Source organism: Ictalurus furcatus, chromosome 29 (genome assembly GCF_023375685.1).
Source record: "Ictalurus furcatus strain D&B chromosome 29, Billie_1.0, whole genome shotgun sequence".
NCBI lineage: Eukaryota > Metazoa > Chordata > Actinopteri > Siluriformes > Ictaluridae > Ictalurus > Ictalurus furcatus.
Window position 1 is genome coordinate 8,327,506 of NC_071283.1, and position 27,832 is coordinate 8,355,337.

The 27,832-nt window shown below is 37.7% G+C and overlaps 1 protein-coding gene across 1 annotated transcript; it reads left to right on the plus strand.

Moving 5' to 3' along the window:
- The first annotated feature begins 82 nt into the window (after positions 1-82).
- Positions 83-16,850, plus strand: cutc (cutC copper transporter homolog (E. coli)). Its single transcript, XM_053619560.1, has 9 exons — positions 83-167; positions 2,645-2,715; positions 2,869-2,928; positions 6,501-6,710; positions 7,450-7,485; positions 7,600-7,733; positions 14,615-14,642; positions 16,372-16,477; positions 16,601-16,850. The coding sequence occupies exons 2-9, from the start codon at positions 2,646-2,648 to the stop codon at positions 16,710-16,712; spliced, it is 756 nt and encodes a 251-aa protein (XP_053475535.1). The 5' UTR covers positions 83-167; position 2,645; the 3' UTR covers positions 16,713-16,850.
- The last annotated feature ends 10,982 nt before the right edge of the window (positions 16,851-27,832 follow it).

Here is a 27,832-nt window from a genome sequence, read left to right on the forward strand (position 1 = left end):
ATCAAATATACAGTGCGCTACATAGTGGCCAGAAGCCATTAATTCATACCTTCTATAGTGCACAGGCATAGTGAGCAGGGAGCAATTTGGGATTTAACCAAGCCGTCGTGTCTTGGGTCGTATATTAAAACACTTGGACGCTGATGTGAAGTCAAAACAGTAACAAGGTAATCGAAAGACAGCGGAATTAAAGCAGTGTGTTGTGTTGTGTTAGCAAGATAATCCTCCGCCCTTTTTTTTATCACTTTATGGAAGTTTGATTTAAAAAAAAAAAAAAAAAAAAAAAGTATAAAATCACACTGCAAAATCGGTCGTTAAATGTGAATACGGTTCCACCGCAGCTGAACTGAGCAGGTCCTGCTGGCTAACACACTCTTCAGCTAACATTAAACAGGGCAGCTTGGAAGAGTTCCTACACTTTTTTGTGTGTGAATTTTGCACAGAATTTCACTCTAATTACAAATGATAAGGGATGTTCAACGCAGTGAGACGATGACTGCAAACAAAGTTAACGTTTAATAGTTTTCATTTAGCTACTAATAATACGAAAAAACGTTTCACGTATAGGAAATCTGATGCGCATGCGCAGTTTGTGTAGTGGCGACTTGCCATACATGGCTTAATTCTGTACTATATGTATCTTAAGGCAAGACTCTACAGGTGAATATGGTATTTCAAAAAAAAAAAAAGCAAGTTAATTGATTGCTGACACGCTTTCAATTTTTTTAAAAAATTTTTTTACTAAAAAAAAATAAGTAACACTAACAAAATGAAAATCTCACAGACCTCCTAGGATTCCCAGAACCCCAATCTGAGAACCATGGACTTCAACTACCAGCTTATTATTCAGCAGTTCACCATTAATAATATTTTTCCTTCTAGCAGAATGCGGCTGATTTCTCGACTCGGGTGTGGATTAATTTTCTATATAACAGCAGCTCTGGGCACACGGTGGCTTAGTGGTTAGCACGTTCGCCTCACACCTTCTGGGTCCGGGCCATGTGTGTGCGGAGTTTGCATGTTCTCCCCGTGCTGGGGGTTCCTCCCCCAGTCCAAAGACATGCATGGTAGGCTGATTGGCGTGTCTAAAGTGTCCGTAGTGTGTGAGTGTGTATGTGATTGTGCCCTGTGCTGGACTGGCACCCTGTCCTGGGTGTACCCCGCCTTGTGCCCGATGCGCCCTGGGATAGGCTCCCTGGGATAGGCTCCAGGTTCCCCGTGACCCTGAAAAGGAGTAAGCGGTGGAGGATGGATGGATGGATGGATGGATGGATGAACAGCTGCTCTGAGAGTAGTTCCGCCTGTAACGTAAATCACAGGTTTATATTAATGCAGTCATTCAAATAAGAAACAATTAAGGAATTAATTAATTGAGGAACAACTTATACACAGGACCGTTTGTTTCTAAGCATAAAAATAAATAATTTTTTTTAAGTGTTAAAAAGTTTAACAAAGAAAAATGCACAATCAATATGGTGACGTTCTCTGTAAGGAGATATTTATTCAATATTTATGGACAGTCAGAGGGAAAACTCTAACTCGAAGTTTTCCGAAACGTGAGCGTCTTCAGAATGGAGGAGTTCACAGTTTGCAGTTTATTGTTAACGTGACATGCTGCATTTTTATTTTTAATTTTTTTTTTTTTTTTTGAACTTCAAGTGAGTGAAAAGAAATTTAAAAAAAAACGAGGCTGGTAAGGGAATGACTTAAGACTTATGTTTATATCTGCGATAACGTAAGGGAAAACAGGAACATTAAATGTAACTATAAATGGTAAAAATGCATGGTGTGTTTTTCATTACTAAATTCCTGTGGTATAAGAGGTAGAAAACACTTACGAGAATGCTAGGAAAATATTCCACTTTGTTAAGGCAGACCTTAACTCAGCATGGATTAGTTTTGTATAATGGCGTGGCCCGTCTTGTGTTGTTCCTCACAGACCTGCCATGAGTCATTTACTTATTACAGTGAAATGTATAGAAAACATATGTAGTTACAAGAATGACAAATTTACAGTCCCTCCAGGATTTTGCGATCGCAGAAATTAGCGCAAAATCAAAGGAAACTCTGTAGTATTCGGAGGAGCTAGCAATTTTTCAAAATTACTACGGCTAATTTTCTTCATATTTGGACCATTACACGTCATGTGACATCATCACAACGCACATTCAGTCAAAGCCCTCTTCGATTCACATGCAAAATAATTTCCTGCAATTGCGATTACGCCAATTCATGTAGCTTTCTGCCAAAAGGCACAAAAAAACTGCAAATTGCATCACAAATTTTGAAGAAAAAAAAAGCAGCATCAAAATCAAGCGTTTTTGGCCGCAACTATCTCAAAAAAACAAACATCCTGGGCGGACTAAATTTAGGTCGGGTTGTGCTGATGAGTCTGAAATGTTTAGTTTAGTTTTGCAGAATGTTTATCTGCTATTTCAATCATAGAATCACTTCCAATTTGCTTTGAGATCATGTCATAGTGATATATAATCACACCTGTAGTTCAGATTATACACAGTCAAGCTCTACATTTGATGACTATTTTGAGGAATTAAATCAAAGGGGTTTTGAATGTATTATTTTTACTAGGTTTGTCTCAAAACCTTAAACAGCTTTTTTTCTCTTTGCCGTTACACTTTTGCAGGATGTCAGAAGGCTTCCTGATGGAGGTATGTGTGGATTCAGTTGAGTCCGCAATAAACGCAGAAAGGGGAGGTACAATTGCAAATGCGTGTTCACACCCACATCTAAATAATTATCGTCTATTTACTGTCAGTCCTCTAAACATCATGTTGTCATCACAGTAATTTTACAGACACGTGTGCTAATAAAAATGGGTATTTAACGTTGTTCTCATTGTGGATGCAGGTGCTGGCCGTCTTGAGCTGTGCTCCAGTCTTATTGAAGGTGGCATCACACCCAGTGTTGGTGAGTAGACAAATACCTGTGTGTCTAATGTCATCATTATGAACTTTATGATTAAAGGCACCACATATCCTTGCACTAAAAACAAATGAAAACTACAAGCGGCATGCTTTTGTTACGATAAGGCAATCTCAGCGTGTGCCTCAGGGGTTGTTTTGCATTCATCTTGTTGTTGTTGTTGTTGTTGTTGTTGTTTTTTAATCCAGAACCTGGTTGTTGTGTGATTGGGTTAGGTAACAGAGGTGAGGACGGATGCAAGTGCAGATAAAGTTTAATAAAAAATCGAAGGCTAGGAAATGTACATTAACCATAAGACAATGGGTGCAGTGCAAAACATGACGTGTATATACAAGTGCTCATTCACCCCAAATATGAATCAGGTGCAGACAGTCATGTGACGTGATAAGGTGAGGTAGAGTGGCTGATGGGAGTGCTGATCTAGTCATTTCTGGTATTTACAGACGGATTGTAAATGTATTTAATTATAGGGTTTTTTTTTGTTCGGTTTTTAAATTTTTTTTATTTATTTATTTTGATTGACTTGTCTCATATATTTTGATTTCTGTTTGAGTTTTATTTTACTTGCATCTGATCTGATACACATTTCAAAAAGGTGAAAAATCTAAATAGAAGAAAGGTCTTTAACATTTTATTTAAAAAGGAGGCATTATGTCACAATTACTTTTATGTTTGTGTACATGCTAGTTTCTTATCTTTCATCTAATATTTTTAGAATTTTCATTGGAATAGTGGCGTTAATAGACTAAAAATGTCAAATCATTAAAAAGAGGTTTTTTTTCTTAAATTATTTACTCTAAATACACAAGAACCCATATTCCTAGTATAATATATATTGTCTAAAATAAATCCTTATAAATCTCAAGAAAACCATACTTCCAAACTGGAAATCAAAGAATAACATTAATATCACCCATTGGAAAAACTTAATCAAAAATAATCGACTACATAACAATGGAAAAGCTCTCTGCCTCAATCAAAAATAAAACTACCAAATTTAACTCTATTTGGACACCACTGAGAACCCTACATACACCATGGAATCACCTTGCAATAGCCAACAATACAGCTTCTACAGACCAACCACATAATCAAAGCCATACTACACATCTCAAACAGGAAACTCACAAACACACGCAGCGAATTTACACAAAGCATGCACACAGCATGCACACAGCATGCACATAACATTCACTGAAAGCAAAGTGGGTGTTCTAAATATTAATCAACTCATCCGGCATTTCAAATACTACTCTTTGCACACCCTTCCCAGACCCACCCCTCATCCCACCCCAACCAACCACCCTGATAAGTACTATATCCTTGCTGCGTCTACTGTCTTGCCTTGGGTACTGCTTTGCCTTAATATCTATCCTCTCTGTTAGGGCTGCACGATTATGGCCAAAATGATAATCCCGATTATTTTGATCAATATTGAGATCTTGATTATTTATCATGATTATTAATTGATTTTAGTGACAACATATTTTTATTGCACTTTCACATTTATTAAGTTTTCTCATGCCACAATATAACACACAAGTAGGCATGAGGAAACTTCAGCTGGTCAATTATGACAGAATATAGGAACATAGTATGAGCCATGACAAATTAATTTACCTTCTGAAAAACTAAATTTAATATTTTTAGTTAATTTTACAGACTGTATGCAAAAAACAACTGTTAACCTGTTCCACCTTGTAAATAAATACAATGTTCAGTCTTTGAAGTCTGCTCCTCTTAAATATATTTAAAGCTACACTATTAGACATTTTCCACTGTCATGGTTCTGGGCTGGAGTCAGTTCTCGAACCGCTCTGTGTATATTGTGTAGATGTCTGAATAATCTCATATAGGATGTGATTGGGTGAGTTCATTTACCCGTCAGATGCAAAGCACTTTAGTTTAATGGTGTTCATTACTGACGCGCCGATCAGGATTTTTACAGCCAATACCGATCCAGATACCAATCTTTTTTTGTTTAAACTTTAATCAGGAGGTCTGTCATAAACAGTTAAATGTAAGCTCTCTGCTCGTGGTCACTATTAATTGAGTTAAAATAATAGCAATGAGATACTGTTGGTTAATTGATAAATAAACAAGCATAAAATATTTATTTTTAAATATCTTAAACAATAAAGAGTCCTAATTTAAAGTAGACTAACACAAGCATGATCCATATTAGGAAAAAGGCTAATAGCTTTCTAAGGAAATAGTGAACTAATCTTAATGTCAAATTGATATTAAATGCAACCCATAGTAATTAAACATTATTTCATTTCTCATTTTATTTATATCTAATGAAGTTATTATAATATCTATTTTTATATTAAATGATTTATTTACAACTAAGCACATTTTCTGTCTTTACATTTTAGTAGTTTTATTTCTGTTTAACAGTTTTAGATTGGTTCCCCCAGTACAGTGTCCATGTCTGCTGATAATATTGTGTTTTGGGGGATAGCGTGCTGTATGTTTACAAACCGAACAGTTGCTCCTCTTGATTGTGATTGGTGAGGAATTTTTTAATAAAGAAGTTTGAATTAAACCCACCTTGTAGTGTTAGCATGATTATTAATTTACTCCGCCCAATGCTGTTTCTACACGAGCAGGTGAAAAATTCAGGTTATTTTGCGGGATCAATAAAAGATGGCGGTTTGTGAAATCAGGAAGTTGAAGCAGATGTTCAGAATTACCTGTCATCATAATGGCTTCTTTGCAATATTTCCACACTTGTTCGGTTGACTGAGGAGATGAAAAGCAGTGTGAAAGTAACTGTTGCGCGGTGTAGATGTATTTTGGACTTCCTGTAGTTTTGATTCCGATTGTATTCTACAACTCCGAACAGGTCACTCGCACCGGTGCAAATAAATATTTATTCACAGTCGCACAAAATACTTTTCAGTCACAAATGCGAGTGAAATGGTCGCACTGTAGAGCCCTGAGTTTATCTGCAAAGTTTTTTCCCGTTCAGCATGATGATGTTTAATGTCCCCAACAACCTCTGTAGTGCCATTTAGCATTGTGCTAATTTCATGATTTCCCCTCACGCAAGCGCTGGAGCTCGAAGCGCAGCTGGCAGCTCGAGGGCTAAAATGCTAACTCCGTTTCTGGTTTTGGCACTACAAAATTACGTAATCCCTGTGCCGCTCTATGTGATTGACTGTAGTGTAGGAAGCACTTGATTTGATATGCAGCGGAGTTTTCTATGAGCGGAGGACGAACTTTAAACCTTAATATCGCAGTCATGTTCATTTAATCGTGGGCAGTCAAAATCCTAATCGCGATCGATATTCGATTAATTGTGCAGCCCTACTCTCTGTTATGTTCTACACCCAACACTCACCCATACTAACTTTTAAATACAAAGTGCAACTCACCTGCAAATATGAATGAAATAAAATGATTAAAGTCTGATCAAAATGGGGTGGTGGTGGCAGGCCCAAAAAATAAAGAAGTAATAAAATAAAGTCTTATGTGCTATTTGTGAATGGTGCCTGGAACCCATACATCGCTGCTTGCAGCTATTTTAATACATATGAACTCCCCTTCCACAGGTCTGCTGCAGGTGGTCAAGGAGAACGTGCAGATCCCTGTGTACGTGATGATCCGACCTCGAGGAGGTGACTTCCTCTACTCTGAGCGGGAAGTGGAGGTGTTGAGGAGAGACATAGAGCTGCTGAAGAGACACGGGGCTGATGGTTTTGTGCTGGGGGCACTGACCGAGGACGGACGAGTCGACGCTGAGCTCTGCATGGAGCTCCTGGGTAAATTCTGCATCACGGTCCTGGATGGAGGATCAAAGCGATACATCAAGTGCTAATTTGACTAGCAATGGCAGGTAGTGAGGACCAGTTAGCATCTTGTGAAATGCATAGTGGAACCTGTTCGTGATTAATTATAGTTTGATTAAATTGTATTTGCTTGCGTTTTAAAGACATTGTTTTCCATACATTAAATTTCACCAGTACACATACAGCGAACAAGTAATATGAATTTTGGGGAAAAAAATCCCAATGAATATTAAGGAACTCCTGCACACATTTTATTGGGAGTTTCAGATGATTTATACTTCTATAAATGCAAACGGCAAGGCGAATGTAAAAGCAATTTGGAGATTTGAGGAATAGCACAGGGACTTGCTTGACCTGTCAAGTAAATATTGCAAAGAGATAAATAAAAAGGAAGAGTATACAGGAAAACTCATTAAATATAAATAAATAGTAAATGTAATTCACACCACAGTGGATAGTGACAGATCGGGATGTTATATGCTGTGAGGACACAGATGCTGTAGTTGAAGAAATTATGCTGATTGTTTGTGGTTGTACTGTTCTACACATTTCATTTCAGACAACATTGACTCTTTACTACAAATAGATCTTTGTTGATCTTCTTGCCTGTTAGAGAAATTCTGAATTAATATCATAATCTTGCAAGCAGAACGTATACAAGTCCATTAATGGTAGTCCATTATTCACTGTGTATGTTTCATCTCCGTTTCAGCTACTTGTAGGCCTCTGCCAGTTACATTTCATAGAGGTAAATCTTGTTTCATAGTAAACTACTAAATATTTTTTTGGGAAAAGATTCTTAATAATTGAGACGCTATCAGCTAGGTAATTTCTGAAAGATAAGTTCCACTGTGCTTTTCAGCATTCGATATGGTCCATGATCCATCCGTTGCCGTAGAAACCCTGGTTTCCCTTGGCTTCGAGAGGATTTTGACAAGCGGCTGTGACAGCTCGGCTTTGGAGGGTTTACCCGTCATCAAACGCCTCGTGGAACAGGTCTCAGTAACAGGATATTTACTGACCTTAACAGATCAATCAAATCACAAAATATCCATAGTTCAGTACTAATAACTGATTTTATCTGAATGCTCTGAATGCTATGCGGGGGAAGGGGGTTGCGGGCAATATTTATTTTTCAGCATACAACCTGCTAAAGTGACTCATCACTGCAAACTGAGCCAAAGGACAGAGCTGTAGTACTGCAGAAGTACCATGTTCTCTGGATATTAGCATATGAAAGAAAAAATAAATATTGGATGCAATACACGAAATGTCTTAAACTAGTTATTTATAGACAGTGCTGCTAGAAAGTTTGTGAACCCTTCTGTATTTCTGCATATATTTGACCTGAAATTTGATCATATTTTCATCTAAGTCCTAAATCTGAATAAAGAGGACTGGATTAAACAAATGGCACAAATACATCGTAGTTTTTACATTTGTTTACTTGGCAAAATTGTCCAATACTAAATATCTTTGTCAGGTAAAAGTCTGTGAACTTTTGCTTTCAGTAACTGGTTTGACCCCCTTGAGCAGCAATAGCTTCCATTCCTTCTTGCACAACTCCTTCGACTGATGTTGGTGGGCTTCCTTGCATGAACTGTTCTTTTTAGGTCCCTACCCAACATTCTATTGGGTCTGGACTTAGACATGGCCATTACAAAATGTTAACTTTTTTCTGATTTAACCATCACTTTGTGGACTTACTTGTGTGCTTAAGGTTGTTGTCTTGCTATATGACCCACTTATAGTTAAGCTTCAGTTCACAGCCAGAGACCCCGACATTCTCCTGTAGAATTTGCTGGTACAGTCCAGAATTCACAGGTCCATCAGTAATCGCAAGCCTTCCTGGACCTGAGGCGGCAAAGTAGCCCCAAACCTTGATACTGCCATCCCCATGCTTCACAGTTGGGATGAGGTTCTTATGTTGGAGTGAAGTGTTTGGTTTTTGCCAAACATAACGCTTTTCATTTAAACCAGAAAGTTCTATTTTGGATTCATCTGACCATAGAATATTCTTCCAGTAGGCTTCTGGCTTATCCAAGTGGTCTTGCACGAACTTCAGACAGACAGCAGTGCTCTTTTTTTGAGAGTACTGGCTTCCTGCATGCAATCCTGCTATGGACACATTTCTTGTTCGGTGTTTGCCTGATGGTAGAACATTGACATTACTCCAATGCAAGAGTGGCCTGATGGTCCTTAGATGTTACCCTGGGTTCTTTGTGACTTAATGTAATATTATTCACCGTGCCCTTGGAGTGATTTTTGCTGGACACCCACTCATTGGGAGAGTAACAGTGGTGCTGACTTTCCTCTATGTGTATATCATCTGCCTCACAATGGATTGGTGGAGGCCAAACTCTTTAGAAATGGTTTTATAACCTTTTTCCAGCAGGTCCTCGGGCATCTCCTTTGATCGAGGCATGGCAGTCTTTCATAAATCTGTGTGGTGAAGACCAGACTTTGACCAGATATTTAAGACCTAAGTTTATGTAAACATGGGAGGGCCTGCTAAACTCACACCTGATTGCCATCCCCTTGATTGAAACACCAGACTTCAATTACCTGTTTAAATTACCTCATGCCCTTAGAGGTTTACATACTTTTTCTGATAAAGATATTTAATATTCGATAATTATGCTGATTAAATAAATGTAAAGGCTGTAATGTGTTTGCATTGTTTGTTTAATTGGGTTTTCTTTATCTAGTTTTTGGACCTGAGCACATTTCAGGTCAAATTTATGCAGAAATACAGAAAACTTTAAATGCACTGTAATTATCTAATCATTTCTTTAGCGTTGGCTCTGTGTTCTGTGTGCTTGGGTAAATTGTTTTTACTGCATGCATTTGGTGAAGGGTTCCTTACCTCTGTATCACCATGTTTTGCTTGTAGTACAGCACTCAGTCTTTTTGAGTAAGCGTCTACCAACGTTGCACATCTTTTATTTGGCAATTTATTCTACTATTCTTTGCAAAAATGCTTAAGATCTATTAAACTGCAATGGGGTCTCCTGTGTACAGCCCTCTTCAAGTAATTCCACATGTGATCAATAGGATTTAGATGTGGGCTCTGACTGGGCCGTTCCAAAATTTGTATGTCTTCTTCTGAAGCCACTCCTTGGATAACGTTGTTGATTTGTGCTTTGGGTCATTACCATGCTGGAAGGTGAAACTTATCTTCATCTTCAGCTGTCTAAAAGAGGCCTGCAGGTTTTGTGCCAAAATAAATTGATATTTGGCTCGATCCATGTTTTTTTTTTTTCTTTTATGAGAAAGTGCTTCTGTCTAGCCCCTGCCCCATAGCCCAGATGTGAAGAATGCGAGGGATTGTTGTCACATGCAGGGAGTGACCTGTACAGATGCAGCTCTTTTATTGTTGCTGTCAGTCTCTTGGCAACCTCCCTGATAAATTCCTTTTTGTCCTTTTGACAGTTTTGCAGGGGAGACCATCTCGTGGGTCTCAGGCTGGAGCTCTGGAAATGAGTTCGCCACGTTCACCACCGGCTGGAGCACTGCAGGGGAGACCACTTTGTGGGTCTCAGGCTGAAGCTCTGGAGATGAGGTCACCACGTTGACCTCCAGCTGGAACTCTGCAGGGGAGACCATCTTGTGGGTCTCAGACTGGAGCTCTGGAGATGAGGTTGTCACATTGACCTCCATCTGGAGCTCTGCAGGGGAGACCATCTCGTGGGTCGCAGACTGGTGCTCTGGAGATGAGGTCGTCATGTTGACCTCCATCTGGAGCTCTGCAGGGAAGACCACCTTGTTGGTCTCAGGCTGGAGCTCTGGAGATGACGTCGCCTCGTTGACCTCCGGCTGGAGCTCCGCAGGGAAGACCACCTCGTGGGTCTCAGCCTGGAGCTCAGGAGATGAGGTTGCCACATTGACCTCTGGCTGGAGCTCTGCATCAGAGACCACCTCGTGGGTCTCAGGCTGGAGCTCTGTAGGGGACACCACTTTGTGGGTCTCAGGCTGGAGCTCTGTAGATGAGGAAGTTGCCCTGTTGGCCTGGGACTGGAGCTGGGCTGTGGAGGCCGCGCTGTCTGCCTGCTCATAGTAGATGGTGAATAGCATGACAAGTTTATCTGACAGGCTGACCCCCACCCTCAAGTATTTTTCAGGTCGGTTTTACATTCTGTATTCCCAGAATATCTTCAGAAATAGTCCCACAAACTGAGTTACGTCATTAAGTCCACTGGATCTCGTGGTGACTAGAAACTATGCCCACTGGCGGATAACCAAAAAACCCATCATACGGGTCCGGGAGTTCTATCACTGTCCACTGGGGGAACTGGATCGAGTCAATAGCTGGCACAGTTTTCCTGGTTACCCTGGCATGAGGTCTCTTCCACTTTCCTGCTACATCCATGGTGTGGGTGAAGTCTTCTGTCATGTAATGGATATTGAGATGGATGCATGTGCAGTTAAAGCTTTATTAGAAGAGAGGCATGCAGACAAATCCAATATGGAAGACAAAAAGGTGGTCATCAAACAAGCGAGGGGTCGGGTAATCGGCAAACGGGCATAATCAAGACAGAGACAAGAGTTCAGGGACATGAATGTGCGGCGCTCCTTAAACTTCTGCATTGCGGTCATGGTCGTTTAAATTGGGCTACTGGTTTATATTTATATGTTTATATTCTTTTGGAAATAGAACCAAATAAATTCATTCAAAAATATTGTGAGTATGTACAAACAAAAATAATAACTGATAAAAACCCACACAGATCTCTAGTTGGGACCAGTAAAAACTGATATAGCAAGAACTCACAGACCATGCTGACAGTCCTGCCATTTCTACCTCTTAAGGATGTAACTGTATACGAATACATTCGGATTGAATTGATAATGTTCTAGATATATTAATATATGATACGAATAGGAGGTACACTGTTTTTGTTTTGAAAAGCATTAGTGGGAGCTTTACTTTCATGCAATGCAGCCTAGAGCCAAGTTCATTAACATGATAATTTTTTTTTAATCATCAGTGGTTTTCTCTAGCCCAACCTAAACACAGCCTTACTAAGCGCCAAAATTAAACCACAATTATTTTATATTCCTGTACAAACTTGCTCGAAAAAGAAAAATACTAAAGTGAACAAACATGCTCTGCAAATTGCTATTAGTTGTTGTATAATCACGTCTTTTTACAATAGCTTTGGGTTTTGTTCAGTGGTTTGCAGTGTTTCTGGGGGTATCGTGGTAGGGTTTACAAGTGACACAGACAAATACAATGGATATAAAAAAGTCTACACACCCTTGTTAAAATGGCAGGTTTTTGTGAAGTAAAAAAATGAACCCAAGATAAATCATGTCAAAACTTTACCCACCTTTAATGTGAAATTACAAAGTATACAAATAAAGTAAAAAACAATCAGACATTTTTAGAGAAAAAAGGAAAAATAAAAAGCTTATAATTGCCTAGTTGCATAAGTGTGCACAACCCTAAACTAAAACTTTCTTGAAGCAACTTTTGATTTTATTAGACCACTCAGTCTTTGTAGACAGTGTGGCACATCTTGACTTGGCCATATTTTCCCACTCTTTCTTGCCAAAACATTCTAAATCCGAACATTCTAGATGCACATCTCCTGTGCACAGCTGCTTTGGGTCACCCCACAGTCATTCAAAAACATTGATCTTCTTTTGGTTAAGCTGTTCCTTTGTTGATTTGGATGTATGCTTTGGGTCATTGTCATGCTGAAAGGTGACATTTCTTTTCATCTTCAGTTTACTAGCAGGTCCCTGAATGTTTTGCTGTGAAGTTAACTGGTATTCGTAGCTATTAATGATTCCCTCCACCTTGATAAATGCCTCAGCTCTGGCTGAAGAAAAGCAGCCCTAAAGAACGATGCTGCCACTACCATGCTTCACAGTAGGCATGGTGATCTTTTGTTGCTGTGCTTTTTTTGCACCAAACATACCTTTTGGAATTGGTCTCATCAGACAATAACACATTTTGCCACATGGTCTGGGGTGATTTAGTTGAGCTTGGATGTTTTTTGTGAGAAAGGGCATCCATCTAGCAGCCCTACCTCATAGCCCAGATGTGAAGCATACAAGAGATTGTTGCCACATGCAGAGAGGAGTCAGTACTTGTCATATAATCCTGCAGCTCCTTTAATGTTGCCATAGGTCTCTTGGCAGCCTCCCTGGTAAGATTTGTCTTCTCCATTTTTTGTAAATTTTGGAGGGACGTCTTGTTCTTGGTGATGTCACTGTGGTGCTCCATTTTCTCCACTTGTTGATGATGGTCTTTATGGTGTTCCATGGTACATCTAATGTTTTGGAAATTCTTTTATACCCCTCTCCTGATTGATATCTTTCAACAAGTAAGATACCATGCAGACTTTGTCAGCTCATTGCAGACCATGGATTCAGCAGTCAGATGAAACCAAGAAGATGTGAAGAAAATCATACAGAAACATCTGGTCTTTATTTGGGGTTAATCAGAATTATTTATATGATGCCCGCTGTATGATAATTACTTTTGAACATGAGATTGAATGTGATTGGTTCATTCTAAACACAGCCACATCCCCAATTATAAAATGGTGTGTAACTTCTACAACCAGGTTATTGTAACTTTATTTTTCCCTAAAACGTTTCTGACTTGTTTTTTCACTTAATTTTTATACATTGTAATTTCATGTTGAGGGTGGGAAAAAGTTCTGACATGACTTATCTTTCATTTTCGTTTATTTTTTTTTACTTCATAAAAACCTGTCATTTTAACTGGGGTGTGTAGACTTTTTATATCCACTGTACTTTGACCACTAAATAGATTACTGATAGTAGCATTGTGTTACACTCCAAGAACAAACCTATTATCAGTTTACTGACGTTCTAATAATAACCAGCAGTTAGTAGATATTTAGTGAGTAGATAAGTAGTAATAATCCAGATGATCAGTTAACAAAATGTTTAATGTATTACTTAGCAAGAACTAAGGTTTAACAAAAAGTTGACTAATTATTCAGCAAAGGTAATCACTGATTTAACGCTGTTATACGTTATTAATATTTTATTAATGTGTTCCTGAAAATATTCTGAGATTATGTAGTGTGTAAGATGTATCTTGTTTAGTGTGTGTGTGTGTGTGTGTGTGTGTGTGTGGTATATGTGTGTGTGTAGTCATGTGAAAAAATAAGTACACCCATGGCTTTTTTTGACATATTTGGACAAGTAAACATTTGATCATTTTTTAAACAGTGCCTATTAATAAAGTTTATATACTTGAACAACTCCACAAGGAAAATTAGCTTTTTCAATCATTTATTCAACAGAAATATCAATATCAATTTATATTCATAAGCTGCAGACCCAGAGAATTATAGAATAACCTCAGTCCATATTTCACAGCCAACATAAACACATGATTCTAGTAGTGTAACGGCAGCACTGAGGAAGCAGTACATGATAATCACTGTTGAAGCTGTCGCGATAGGTAAAGTTAATTATCACTCACTGAGTTACTGTTTTAACCAATTAATACACTTTCGAGAGCTCCCTGTCTAAATATCACAAACTCAGCCAGGCATTTTCAGCAGCATTAACGCTAAATAGTGCTGAAAGCTAACTCACCTGTGGTCATTTGGTTTCCTCGCCTCAGGACTCTGACTCCACAGTCACAATCAAAAGGTCAAAGCAAAGTTGGATGATGATGTCGACAGCTCAGTCCGCAATTTGATTGGGCAATAATTTAACATATTGTGTTGATCACTTCTGGGAATTTTTTTTCCTTTTTTAACACATTTATTGGATAATTGTAATGACACAAAAAGTGTGTAGGATATTTAACACATCCTTTCTAAGCGTAACGACGTGAATCTGTATTTAATAATGTATGCTGTTTCCTATCTCTTTTTTTCTGACAGGCAAAAGACAGAATAATTATAATGCCAGGTAAGAATTTTGACATTTACTTTACCAGTGTGTAGCACCTTTGTTGTTGCAAATGATTAAAGATGTACTTCAAGTCAATTGTATCATTGCATTACCATCCATATAATCATATACGCTAGAACGGTTGTGTCGAATTATAATTTTTTTTGAATTAGCCAGTTGTGATTATGCATTATTCCCATTTTTGTTAGAAAGCTACTATTCAATTCAATTCAATTTTATTTGTATAGCGCTTTTTACAATAGACATTGTCTCAAAGCAGCTTTACAGAAATATCAACATGGTATACAGATATTAAAGGTGCGAATTTATCCCAACTGAGCAAGCCACTGAGTGGCGACGGTGGCAAGGAAAAACTCCCTAAGATGTTTTAAGAGGAAGAAACCTTGAGAGGAACCCGACTCAGAAGGGAACCCATCCTCATCTGGGTAATCTGGGTACTAGCCAGATAGCTACACTATAAACACAGAGATGTGGAGGTGAGAGTCGGTGAGCCTCTGGAGTGTACAGCAAAAGAAAAGTAGATCAGGATTTGTAATATAAGGTGTAATTTCCCCTACTTTGATTAAAATGTTATTTCAGTAATTTTCAGTGGAACTGTTATAATGGTATTTTATGGCAGCGTTATTCATATGGAATAATTGTTTGACAGTAGATTGTGCCTTAAATTATTAAATAACAGTTTTGTGCCATCACGTTGTCACGGAATGGAGGCTGAGACAGAAGCAAGTGCAGGTTTGGCAGTTTAATCAAATAAAGTTCAAGGATGAGGCAGAAATCAATAATCAAAAGTGCAGGCAGAGGTCAGGCGATCAGGCAAACAGCCAGAACTAGGCAGGGCAGGGAATCGAGGTCAATAGAGTAAACAAAGCTCAAAGATTAGATAGGCAAACACGATATAAGGCTTGGACAATGATAGAGACTAGGCAGCTGAACGTATACTTCGCAAAGTCTAAATGTTCACAAAGTCTCTTTTATACTGTGTTAGTGAGTGTGTGTGAGATTGGATGCAGGTGTGTGTATTTAGAACCGCGGAGAAGGCGAAGGTGCGTGTGCAGGAAGTGTAGTCCTCTTCGGCCATGTTTGTAGTTTGAAGACCAGGCCACATTTTTCCATTCTTCAACTATCCAGTTTCAGTGCCTCTGTGCCCACAGTTGCCCCTAATTCCTGTTTTTTTACTGATAGGAGTGGAACTTGATGTGATCTGCTGTTGTAGCCCATCCACCTCAAGCTTCAGCATTGATGTTTATTTGAGTTACTTGTTGCCTCCCTGTCAGTCTGGCCATTCTCCTCTGAATTCTGGATATTTTTTGTTTTTCACACCATTCTGTGTAAAGTATATAAACTGATGTGTGTGAAAATCTCAGGAGATCAGCCGTTTTTGAAATACTCAAACCAGCCCACCTGAAATCAGCTACCATGCCACAGTTAAGATCATTAAGTTCGCATTTCTTCCCCTTTCTAATGTTTGATGTGAACATTAACTGAAGCTCTTGACCTGTATGTGTATGACTTTATGCATTGCGCTGCTGATACTTGATTGGCAGATTGGATAATTGCATGAGCAGGGGTACAGGTGTTCCTTTTAACGTGGCCAGTGAGTGGATACAAGTACTAATATCATGATGTGAAGAGAAGTGTAAGGCTGTCACTGTAAAAAAAAATCTATGTAAATTTGTCTTAAAAAATAGCCAAAAAACAAACACAATTGTTTAATCTTTGGGTGCAGGTGGAGGCATCACTGAGCGTAACCTGCAGAGGATACTCGAAGGCTCTGGTGCCCAGGAGTTCCACTGCTCGGCACGTTCCACTAAAGACTCGGCCATGAAATTCAGGTAAGATGAGGAATGGAGGAATTCTTGTTCATGTTAGATCTCACTTTCAAATCACATTTCCTAGTTATGTATAGAAATGATTGCTGAAATTCCTTTTCATGTCTTGTTCCTTCTTCTCGACAGGAACTCCAGTGTGAGTATGGGAGCCTCACTCACAGCACCCGAGTATTCGCTCAAGGTGGCCGATGTGGGCAAAGTGCGCACTCTCAATGCCATTGCCAAGAACACTCTCTAGGGGCACTCAAAAGGGGCTGTGCTCTGTTTAGGAAGCAGGTCCTCCTTGAAGTGGGGCGAGTCCCCATGTCTATTGTACTATTTGGATTTCCTTAAAAAAATAAAATAATAAAAGCTCTTTTTTTCAGTAAGTCATCAATGAGCTGAGTTTTGTCTCTCAGTTCTATCCAGAGTAGCCATTACTGAGCCATGATACTCCAAAAATAGAAAATATCAGAAAAGGAAGTTAACAACTCTTTCAAACTATTTTGTTGTACCATAGACAATTCAGTACCAGAGAGATCTGGCAGTACAGGCAATTTGGGTATTGACATTGAGTTAAACCTACAAGCATCCTGCATGTTAACATTATTCACACAACTATTCGGATTTCTTTAAAAAAGCTATATTTTTTTCAGTAAGTCATCAATGAGCTGAGTTTCGTCTCTCAGTTCTCTTCAGGGCAGCCATTACTGAGCCATGATACTCCAAAAACAGTACACAAAAACCTTTATTTTTTTATTCTATTAGACTATTTTGAAACAGCAGGCCCAAGTGCTCGCAGTGGCATTTGTTATTCTTGTTTCACTGAGGCTCATTGATCAAATTTTCTTGTTTAGTCGGCCTATCAGCATGTGGCTACTCGCTGATGTTGTTAAGATGTTGTTGTGGTCCAAAATGGAAGTAAATTATTCTTTAATTCAATTTAGCCATTTCTGTAAAAGCCATCTCCACTGCCAACTTCTCAGTTTATTCAGTATCGCCCATGTCATGTCTTTTCTCAAATTAAAGTACGTAATCATTACAATAATGAAGCTCATCCAATTTTGTGCTTGGGAATAATTAACCACAATTTCCTCACACAGAGAACAGAACAGAACTTGATTTGTTGAATCAGTAATGTTTCTAGAGCCAGTTTCATGTAAAAGTTTTTAAATGGATCAATTTATACCCATTTAAATAATTACTGGGGCAGAAGTGGGTAAAAAAGCACTTTTTCTTCAAAGGCATTCTATCATGTCTTATGAGAACTGAAATAAACTTTTATGAATATTTATAACAACCAGTTCATGTTTAAATTGACATAACATCTGAGTAAAGTGACGGATCCTTGTGTACATAAGGTTGTACACTTCTCAGAGTAACATATATAAGAACATCAGGCACCTGACTTTGTAGCTCAGTGTTTTTCTGGTATGTCAAAGTCACATGATGATGATATGTCAGAGTCACATGATGGTGATGTGACATGCCAAGCATCAGAATGCTCTAATTTACTGTCCGAGAAATACATAACAGGTGACATGACAGTAACATAGGTTTTCATAGTAATATTATAAATAGTAAAATTAAACACTTTACTTAAGTGCAAAGGGAAATATGCATAAACATTTTAAAGATTGTAAAAGGTATTACACTGTCCCAGCAGTGTTACACAGCGGGTTTTCACCAAGTTTCAAGTTGAGAAACTGCAGAGCATCTTTAGCAAGTGATTTTTCTAGTAATCTCATATGACACGTTATCACAGTTATGCAACACTGCCACACTAGAAGTACAGTAATCTGACATTTGTCATCATGACGTTTGAATGTCAGCCTGTAAAGTATCAACCCGGTGTTATATCAGTTTAACTTCAAAATCAGCAAAAGCACAGATTGTGTCATCTTCACACTTCTTGGAAGAAGCATTTAAACATGCTTTTGTAGGTTTATGTCAGTTGTCATTAATAGCTTATTAAGGTGTCATGTTATCCTATGAACATCACAAATAAGTGTAAAGATGTCAATCCTATTTGTTTTAATCAAACTGCTAAAGATTTGATCACACTTTTTTTCCCCAAAATATGCCTATACAGTGGGGAAAATAAGTATTTAATGTGTCAACACTGTTTTCAGTAAATATATTTCCAATAAGGCTATTCACATGAAATTTTCACCAGACTTTGGTATTAACTCAAGAAATCCACACATATAAAGAAATCCAACAAGTCCACAAATGAAGTTATGTGTAATGAAGGGGAATGACACAGGAATTGACACAGTATTGAACACGCTAACTGAAATTTATTTAATACTTACTGGAGAAGCCTTTATTTGTAATGACAGATTCAAGCCGCTTCCTGTATGAAGAAATTAATGGGCCGCAATATTCAGGTGTGATTTTGGCTCATTCTTCTAAACAAATTGTCTTTAAATCTTGTTCAGTTGGATTCAAGTCAGATGACTGACTGGGCGATTCTAACACCTTGATTTTTTTTTCTCTGAAACCAATTGAGAGTTTCCTTTGCTGTATGCTTTGGATCGTTATCCTGCTGGAAGGTCCACCCACGTCTCATCTTCATCATCCTGGTCGATGGCAGCGGATTCTTCTCAAGAATCTCCCAGTAAAGGGCTCCATTCATCGCTCCTTCAATTATGTGAAGTCTGCCAGTACCATGTGATGAAAAACAGCCCCACACCATGATGCTTCCACCTCCAAACTTCACTGTTGGTATAGTGTTTTAAGGGTGATATGCAGTGCCATTTCTTCTCCAAACATGGTGTAGTATGACAGTCAAAAAGTAAAATTTTGCTCTCTTCTGACCAGACTACACTCTCCCAGTATTTCATAGGCTTGTCCAAATGAGTTGTGACAAAATTTAAACAAGCTTTGACATGACTTTTCTTTAGTAATGAGGCAGAACTTTAGAAGAAAACGAAGTATTTTTGCTTTGAGCTTCGCATACAAGATGTCATGATCAAACCATATGGAGAATGATTGTGAAAAAAAAACGACTGTTTTTGGTGGATTCTACTTTGTATGAAACAGCAAGACTCTTCAAGACTCACTGAAAAGTCTTGAAGGAGACAATGAGGTATTAGATGTGGAAACGCAGTCATAAGAAGTTCATGTTCTAAATGTTGTTAATGAATAGTTAAACACACAAAACAAGCAATCGATTAAACTGGTTGACTTAAGAAAAAATAACTATTCAACTCATTATCTTATATATTTCCAACAAGCACTTTGAAGGGCCACATGAAAAGGTAAGGAATTACTTTATTTTTTACTTCATGATTTTTGTTTATTTGTTTTGTTGTTTTGCTGTTTTGTTTGTTTTTCCTTTTAGATTATGTCCTTAGATTTGAAGGTACTAAAAAGGATAATAATAATATAATTAATAATAATTACACTACCAGAAGCAGCTAGTGAACATAGATTTTGGTGGACAGGACAACATTAACAAAAACAGCCTCAAAGAAAAATTAAGTGGCAAAATCACGCTTGACTTATGCTATAGGTTACTATCTAGTGATGTTTTGGAGTAAACCAGTAATAGGCAGTTTAGATTAAACAACATACAGGTGCATCTCCAAAAAATAGAATATCATGGAAAAGTTAGGTTTTTTCCGTAATTTAATTCAAAAAGCGGAACTTTCATATATTCTAGATTCGCTACACATAAAGTGAAATATTTCAAGCCTTTTTTGTTATAATCTTGATTGTGTTTTACAACTCATGGAAATCAAAAATCCAGTATCTCAGAATATAAATAATTTCCACATTTATAAAGAATTTACATGTATAAAGAATATAAAGAATTATATATAATTTTATAAAGAGTATAAACATTTATGAAAAATATAAAGAATTTCCACATTTCAAAAACCACATCAAAGACCTTAAGAAAATCTGGGCATTAGAAAAGGGAAATGCATTTTTCTTCTCTTATTCAGCCTTGGCATGGGAAACGAGGTCATCATGGTGCACACACATTTCTGATGTTCATTATGCCCTTTACCCTTTCCCAATCTTTGCTATATATCTTTCAATAAAAAAAATTCTGTTAATCCAAGCCATGGGTGTCCAAATGAGGCCCATGGACAGTCTGGCCAACACATTGCAATTTTTCCCTTCACCTGATGGTGGCAGCAGACTGTGTTAACAAGAGTTAACACTGCAAAGTCCTTTTTTTTTCTCTGACTACACCTGCATGTTAATTTACTGAATGATATTTAGTCATGGCTACAGAAAAAAGTACAAAGTTAACAGTGAGAAGGGCGATTTCAAAAAAGCTCTTAGCAAGAATACTTTTGTCACCATAACAAATGCATGTGCCTCATACAGAGAGAGATACAGCTGTGCTCATAAGTTTACATACCACTTGCAGAATCTGCAAAATGTTAATAATTGAAAAATAATTAGAGAAATCATTAAAATGTCATTCTGTTTATTTATTTATTTATTTATTTATTTATTTAGTACTGCCCTGAATAAGCTACACACAGAAAATTGTAAATTGTTATTATTTTGTCTTCTGGGAAACATGTAAATATCTTATATAGCTTCTGAAGGTAGTACTAAATGAAAAAAACAAAGATCTTTAAACAAAATAACAACAATTTACACCAATCATCCTGTTCAAAAGTTTACATCCCCCTGGCTCTTAATGTATCATGTTGCCTTCTTGAGCATCAGTGAATGTTTGCACATTTTGTAATAGTTGTGTACCACTCAGTTGTCCTCAGTGTGAAAAGATGGATCTGAACATCATATAGCTACTGTTGGAAAAGGGTCAAATATGCAGAAGATGCTGGAAAAATAAAGAATGTGCAGGACCTGGAGGATTTTTTCATTTGTGTAAATTCAGGTGTTACTGTGTCCTGTGGACTATATGTAAACATCTGTTATTTATTTCACAGTACTAAATAAAAAACAAAATGCAATTTTAATGATCCCTCTTATTTTTTTCCAAGTATTAACATTTTGCAGATTCTGCAAGGAGTGCGTAAATTTATGAGCACAACTGTGGATATATAGATATGCACTTATTGAATCAGCCAATCGTGGGGCAGCAGCACAATGCATGAAATCAGGCAGATACAGGTCAAGAGCAATTAATGTTCACATCAAACATCAGAATGGGGGAAAAGTGTGATCCGAGGGTCTGAAGGCTGAAACACTGTTTTGATGAGAGAGATCAGAGGAGAATAACTCAAATAAGCACTATTTACAACTGTGATAAGCAGAAAAGCATCTCATACAACAGCAGAACACCACATCAGGTTCCACCCCTTTCAGCCTAGAACAAGAATCTGAGGCTATCACGAGCACAGACTCACTGAAACTGGACCAATGAAAACTGGGAAAATACCAGGTGATTTTTTTCTAATCTTTAACCATCCAGTTGAGTTTGTGCCCATGACAGCCTCAGATTCTTGTTCTTGCCTGACAGGAGTGAAACCCAATGTGGTCATCTGCTGTTGTAACCCATCCACCTCAAGGTTTAATGTTTTATGCTGAGATGCTTTTCTGCTCACCACCGTTGTAAAGAGTGATTATATGAGTTATTATATTTTTCCTTACAGCTCAAACCAATCTGACCATTTTCCTCTGACCTCTCTTATCAACAAGGTGTTTCCACCCAAAGAACTGTTGCTCACTCACATGATTTTTGTTGTTTGCACCACTCTGTATAAACTCTACAGACTGTTATGTGTGAAAATTCCAAGAGATCAGCAGTTACTGAAATACTCAAACCAGCCCACCTGGCACCAGCAACCATGCCACAGTTAAAGTCACATGGATTACATTTTTCCCCATTCTTATATTTGATGTGAATATATATCTACCACAGTATTTGAGTATTTTGATGTGGTTTAATCTCTCCCCCCTTTGAAAAAAGTTTGGACACCATTGTCCTAGACACCCTATATGCTCTTACACATTGCCTTCATTTGCAGAAATTTATTAGATTAAAATTTTATAACAAGATCATATTCACTATAACAAGTTTATATTCTCCCCAAGCATGGGGCAGCATGATTCCTGCCCCAGTGGGCCTTTATTTCTTTATTAAAACGTTTATTGTATTATTGTATTAGCACTTGTTTCTGTTCCTATTTTGACTACTGGGTTCAATAAAAACTGCATTAAGAGCAACATCAGCAGCAAATCAATGAAACAGATTATATCTGTCATATAGCAACAAAACTTTGGTCTCTCAAAAGTGATAATTAGTATTTCAACAGAACTGAATGTATGGAGAAGTGAATGTGTACTTTATGGAGGTTAACATTTGTTGAATGGCTAATACACTGTATGTGGTTGGGCTCTCCCTCTATAGATGAGTTTCCACTGTCTATTATGTAATGTTTCTGTGAATATTTCTGTCCTGGTTTGGTCAGTAGTGCAATTTCCTATGTGAAAAGCCAAGTAATTACACAGTTACATTTAGTAAGATCAATATGAGAAGAACAAAATTCAGACGGCTGCAGAAGCAAATATCCTTCTTCTTGAATATTACTACAAAAACCTGTAAGACTTTTTAGCGTATGAAAACCCAAAGCTTCTTAAGTGATTGTACTGTCCTAAAAATGATGTATGAGGTTATTACTGTTTTGATTTGTATTTCAATAACTTATAACCAATAATCTTTTGGAAGTGTCTCTTGATTTCTACAGGACATCTGTCATGTGTTTGTTTTACACACTATTTCAACTGTGCAATGCCTCCTCATTATTTTCATCACATGACTTAGCACTTGTTTCCTGTGGCTTTGAATTTTGGTTTATTGATGCTATCTAAAAGTTCCTGTGATTATTATAGACATAAGAGAAAGAGCAAGGAAATGTGCAAGAAGTCATTGCTGATAAACTGTAAAGCTGTATAATCAATCCACTGACAATCCAGCATGCTCTAATTGACTTTAAAATTAAATTATCTTCTTACTTTTTTAAGTTTTGTGAAACGTAATGAAAGCTACTATATTTAACAGGCAATATTTTTCTTTTGCAGACAAAGAATGAAAATATTACAGTAGTATATCTTGTCTTTTTTTTTTCTTTTGACAGTTTTTATATAATTAATCCTAAATTAGCTAACAATGATTTGAGTCCTGGGGACAGGCATCATTCTTTTTATTAATTTTTATTAATGATACATGCATACATCCATAATCCACAATACAGTGATGGGTTGGCACTCCGTCCAGGGTGTCCCCCGCCTTGTGTCCCGAGATCTCTGGCTCCAGGCTCCCCATGACCCTGTGTAGGATCAGTGGTATGGAAAATAGATGGATGGATTTGTTTATGTAAATAATAATGTAGCTGTGTTATGTTCTCATCATGCTCATCATGCAAACAAAGTCATGCTGGGAAAACAGTTACATCCAATGATACAAAGTAAATGTAGATACCAAATCTCCTTGGTATAGTGGAAAGAAATGCATTGTCTTCAGTTATATCACACATCAATGACTCAAAGCATAGTCATAGTCAGTTTGTATAGCGCTGAGAAAATGCCACAGTCCAAACACTTACAAATATTGTTTTAGATGCCTACATTTAGATGTCCCATTTCCCCTCCACTTTCTATATATTCTCAATTCCCTGTTGCTATGGTAATTAATTTGTTAATTAGTCACTTCTGTTTCTAATTGGACAACTTACTCTGTGTATTTGTCTCTGTTGTGTGCGTAAAAGCTATACGTAGTCTTTTCTTGTCCCCGTTTTCAGTCCCTTTTGTGGTTGTCCTTACATTGCAATGAATCATGCTCTAAAACAAGGCAAAATACACTAAAAATACCCTATACCGTCTTTTAAATATATCTCTTCTCAAAATAGCTTCTCAGGAATATTGAATCACAACAGTCCCAATTTTCAATTTGCTCAGAAACATTCTAAATTTATATTCATTCATTCATATTCATTTTATAATTGTATTAATTTCATATTAATGATCTATTTGTAATCAGTAATTATGTCCATTACTTATGACCCACTGTACAAATATCTTATTAAACAATCTTAAACACTCAAGTGAACATAAAAAAAGCATAATAAAGCAAATAAATTTTCCCATCCACTACAATACAGCTACACTTGTAGCTTTTCTACAAGTACTAGCATAACTAGCATGGCATAAAAACTTTTCTACAAGTACTAGCATAAATCATAAAATAAAAACTATAACTGCTATCATAAAAACACTAGTGTATTTTTTCCCCTATGGGGAGTTACATTTTATAAGAATATTTTTGTTTATTATGTTTTTCCCCAGAATAAATTTACTTCAATGAAAGGTTTGAGTTTTCTCATATTCTCAGTGTGAAATTAAGCTAAATGTAATGCTGGGAGAAATGCACAACCTCTCTGGCTCCCTCCTTGCCAAGGTAATGAGGTGGGAAATAAAAATACTGTAGCATGTAATGCTAATTTAAGATGCTGTTATATAATAGCTTTTTTATGAATAGCTTTCTGTTCAAACAAAAAATTCTCATTGAGTCACCATCTGACACCCGCTTGACAAGCTTTTGAATTTTTATGACCTGGTGCAGAATTTTTGTCGTCCGTTTTTTGAACTGTTCATTTAGCAATAATATATACCTGAAAAAGTCAGCCATTAATGATGCACTTACACACTTAGAACCTTTGGTTCAAACGCACACACACACATGCTCACACATTTACTTAGACACAGGCACCTTGCTTTATCCTCCTCTCTTAACCTACAGTAGGGAATTAGTAGAGTTTAGCTTCTAGCAACTGACCTGAGACCAATTTGCCATGAGTCCCAGTCACATTACTATTTCATCAGCATGATTTCTTAAGTGAAATTAAATGTTTTTAAAAGGATACAGATGCTAAGGATACAGGGATCCGTAGAGCCGGCAGGACTGCACTGTTAAGTCGCATTTAGCATTCACTCTGCAATATTACTAACAATTCAGAATAACAAAGTACCGTGTTCTCTAAGCGGTGTGCTGCATTACACTAGTGATAAGATAAAGAGCTAGTTCTCTCCCTTTTCTTATAATCATATACAGTTTGATTCCTTTGGATAATAATCTTTCTGGTTTTGACCAGTTTGTCTGTACCATTTCTCTTTTGCTAGCATGAGAAAAGGAGTACATAATTTCATTGTATCACTTCTTGTATCGCATCTTGTTTCCCCCTTAATTTTTGTGCTCTTTGCTTGAGGAAACTGTATATATACTGCCTGCATCATTACACAGAGAGATTTTGATTCTACTTTGTGTGTGTCTGCTCTCTCCAAGTGCTCGAAGAAGAAAACACCCCTAATTCATCCTCGACACAAAAGATATCCTAACAACTGGTGCTGAAACCAGAAAGTTGCCCTGAGAATGATGTAACACGGGCATAGAGCAGAATCTTTTTGTGCAAGTAGTCCAGTCCTTGGCCAAATTGCAGGAGCAGCAACACCATGTTCTCCTTGGCGTACAACATCAAGACATTTTCACCGAAATGACACATGAGCAGATCACAGATAACGCTGTCCCAAAGAACTTCTTGTCCTCTTACTCCTCTCCCACCACTCCACCAATAAGCTACCCCTTCCACACCAGGATAACACCCTAGATTGGCAGTGGTAGCTCGGTGGTTAAGGCAGTGGGCTGCTGATTGGAAGTTCTTAAGTTGAAACCCCAGCATCTCCAAACTGGCTACATCACTCTCCTCTCCTCTCCACTAATAGGTGGTGTGTGGTGGGCGTTCTTCCACACTATGGCTGCCGTCATGCTGTTTTTATTTACATTTTACACAGGGTCCCAACTTTGACACAGTATGGAAAATACTAATACAAACAAAGAGGAGTGATTTGTTAATGTACTTTGACTTGTATTTAAAATATATATATATATATATATATATATATATATATATATATATATATATATATAAAAAGACAATATATTTGATGTCTTACCTAATCAACTGCATAGTTTTTTGAAGATAAATGTTTATTTTGAAATTGATGCATGCAACACATTCCAAAAAAGTTGGGACACGGGCAATTTAGGACTAATAGCTAAATAAGAAGGTGATGTGAAACAGGTGAGGCAATCGTCTAATCATAGTATATAAGGAGCCTCCAAAAAAGGCCTAGACCTTCAAGAGCAAGGATGGGTCGAGGCTCGCCAATCTGCCAAGAAATGCGTCAGCGAATAATCCAACACTTTGAGAACAACATTCCCCAAAAGACAAATTGGTAGGCTTTTGGGCATTTCACCTTCTACAGTGCACAATATAATTAAAAGATTCAAGGAATCCTGTCAAATCTCGGTGCGTAAAGGGCAAGGCTGAAAACCACTTCTGAATGCACGTAATCCCTCAGACATCACAGTCTTAAAAACCATCATGAGTCATGGACAGCCTGACATGGGAATACTCTGATAAATCTTTGTCAGTCAACACCATTCGCCGCTGCATCCACAGATGCAAGTTAAGGCTTTACTATGCAAAGCAGAAGCCATTCATCAACACTTCTCTGGGCCGACTTCTCTGGACTCTGTCTCATCTGAGATAGACAGTAGCACAGTGGAATCGTGTTTTGTGGTCTGATGAGTCAACATTTCAAATTGTTTTTGGACAAAACAGCTGTCGTGTTCCCTGGGCCAAAGAGGAAAAGGACCATCCAAGCTGTTATCAGCGTCAGGTCCAAAAGCCAGCATCTGTCATGGTATGGGGGTGTGTCAGTGACCATGGCATGGGTAACTTGCACATCTGTGAGGGCATCATTAATGCCGAAAGATATGTACACATTTTGGAGCAACATATGCTGCCATCCAGAGCAGGACAACGCCAAACCACATTCTGCCTGGATTACAAGCGCATGGTTGTGTAAGCAGAGAGTGCGGGTGCTAGCATGGTCTGCCTGCAGTCCTGACCTGTCTCTGATTGAGAATGTGTGGTGCATTATGAAGATGACTTAATTTCATCCTTAAAGATTTGATGCAAGTAATTATGGACCATAGAATAGTGTGGATTCAGTATTCAATAATATTCAGGGTTTTTGGATTTGGGCAAACCCTGCTGGTCATATTTGCAAAAATATATAGAGGCCAATATTTATATAATTTCTAAAATGCATTTAAAGTTAATGAACAGACGGTGTAGTGAATTGCTGATGATTGTCAGTGAATAAACTATGTAGTTTATTCCTTGCTCATCATTTACTATTTTATGGTAAAGGAATTTTTGTCTTCTGAAGAAAAATTGTGTTTTGTTTTGGCTAAGAAGGGAAGAAGCCCTCCACCCAACGCCCTGAAGCTCTGATGCTTAATGTTCAGGACAAATGAAGAGTGGAAGTGAATAACAAACACTCACTCTCTCTCTCTCTCTCTCTTTCTCTCTCTCTCTCTCT

Coding starts and splice junctions, on each gene's coding strand:
- cutc (XM_053619560.1), top strand. CDS start 2,646: ATGTCAGAAGGCTTCCTGATGGAGGTATGTGTGGATTCAGTTGAGTCC. Junction 7,486..7,599: donor GCCAGTTACATTTCATAGAG/GTAAATCTTGTT, acceptor TGTGCTTTTCAG/CATTCGATATGGTCCATGAT. Junction 7,734..14,614: donor TCAAACGCCTCGTGGAACAG/GTCTCAGTAACA, acceptor TTTTTCTGACAG/GCAAAAGACAGAATAATTAT.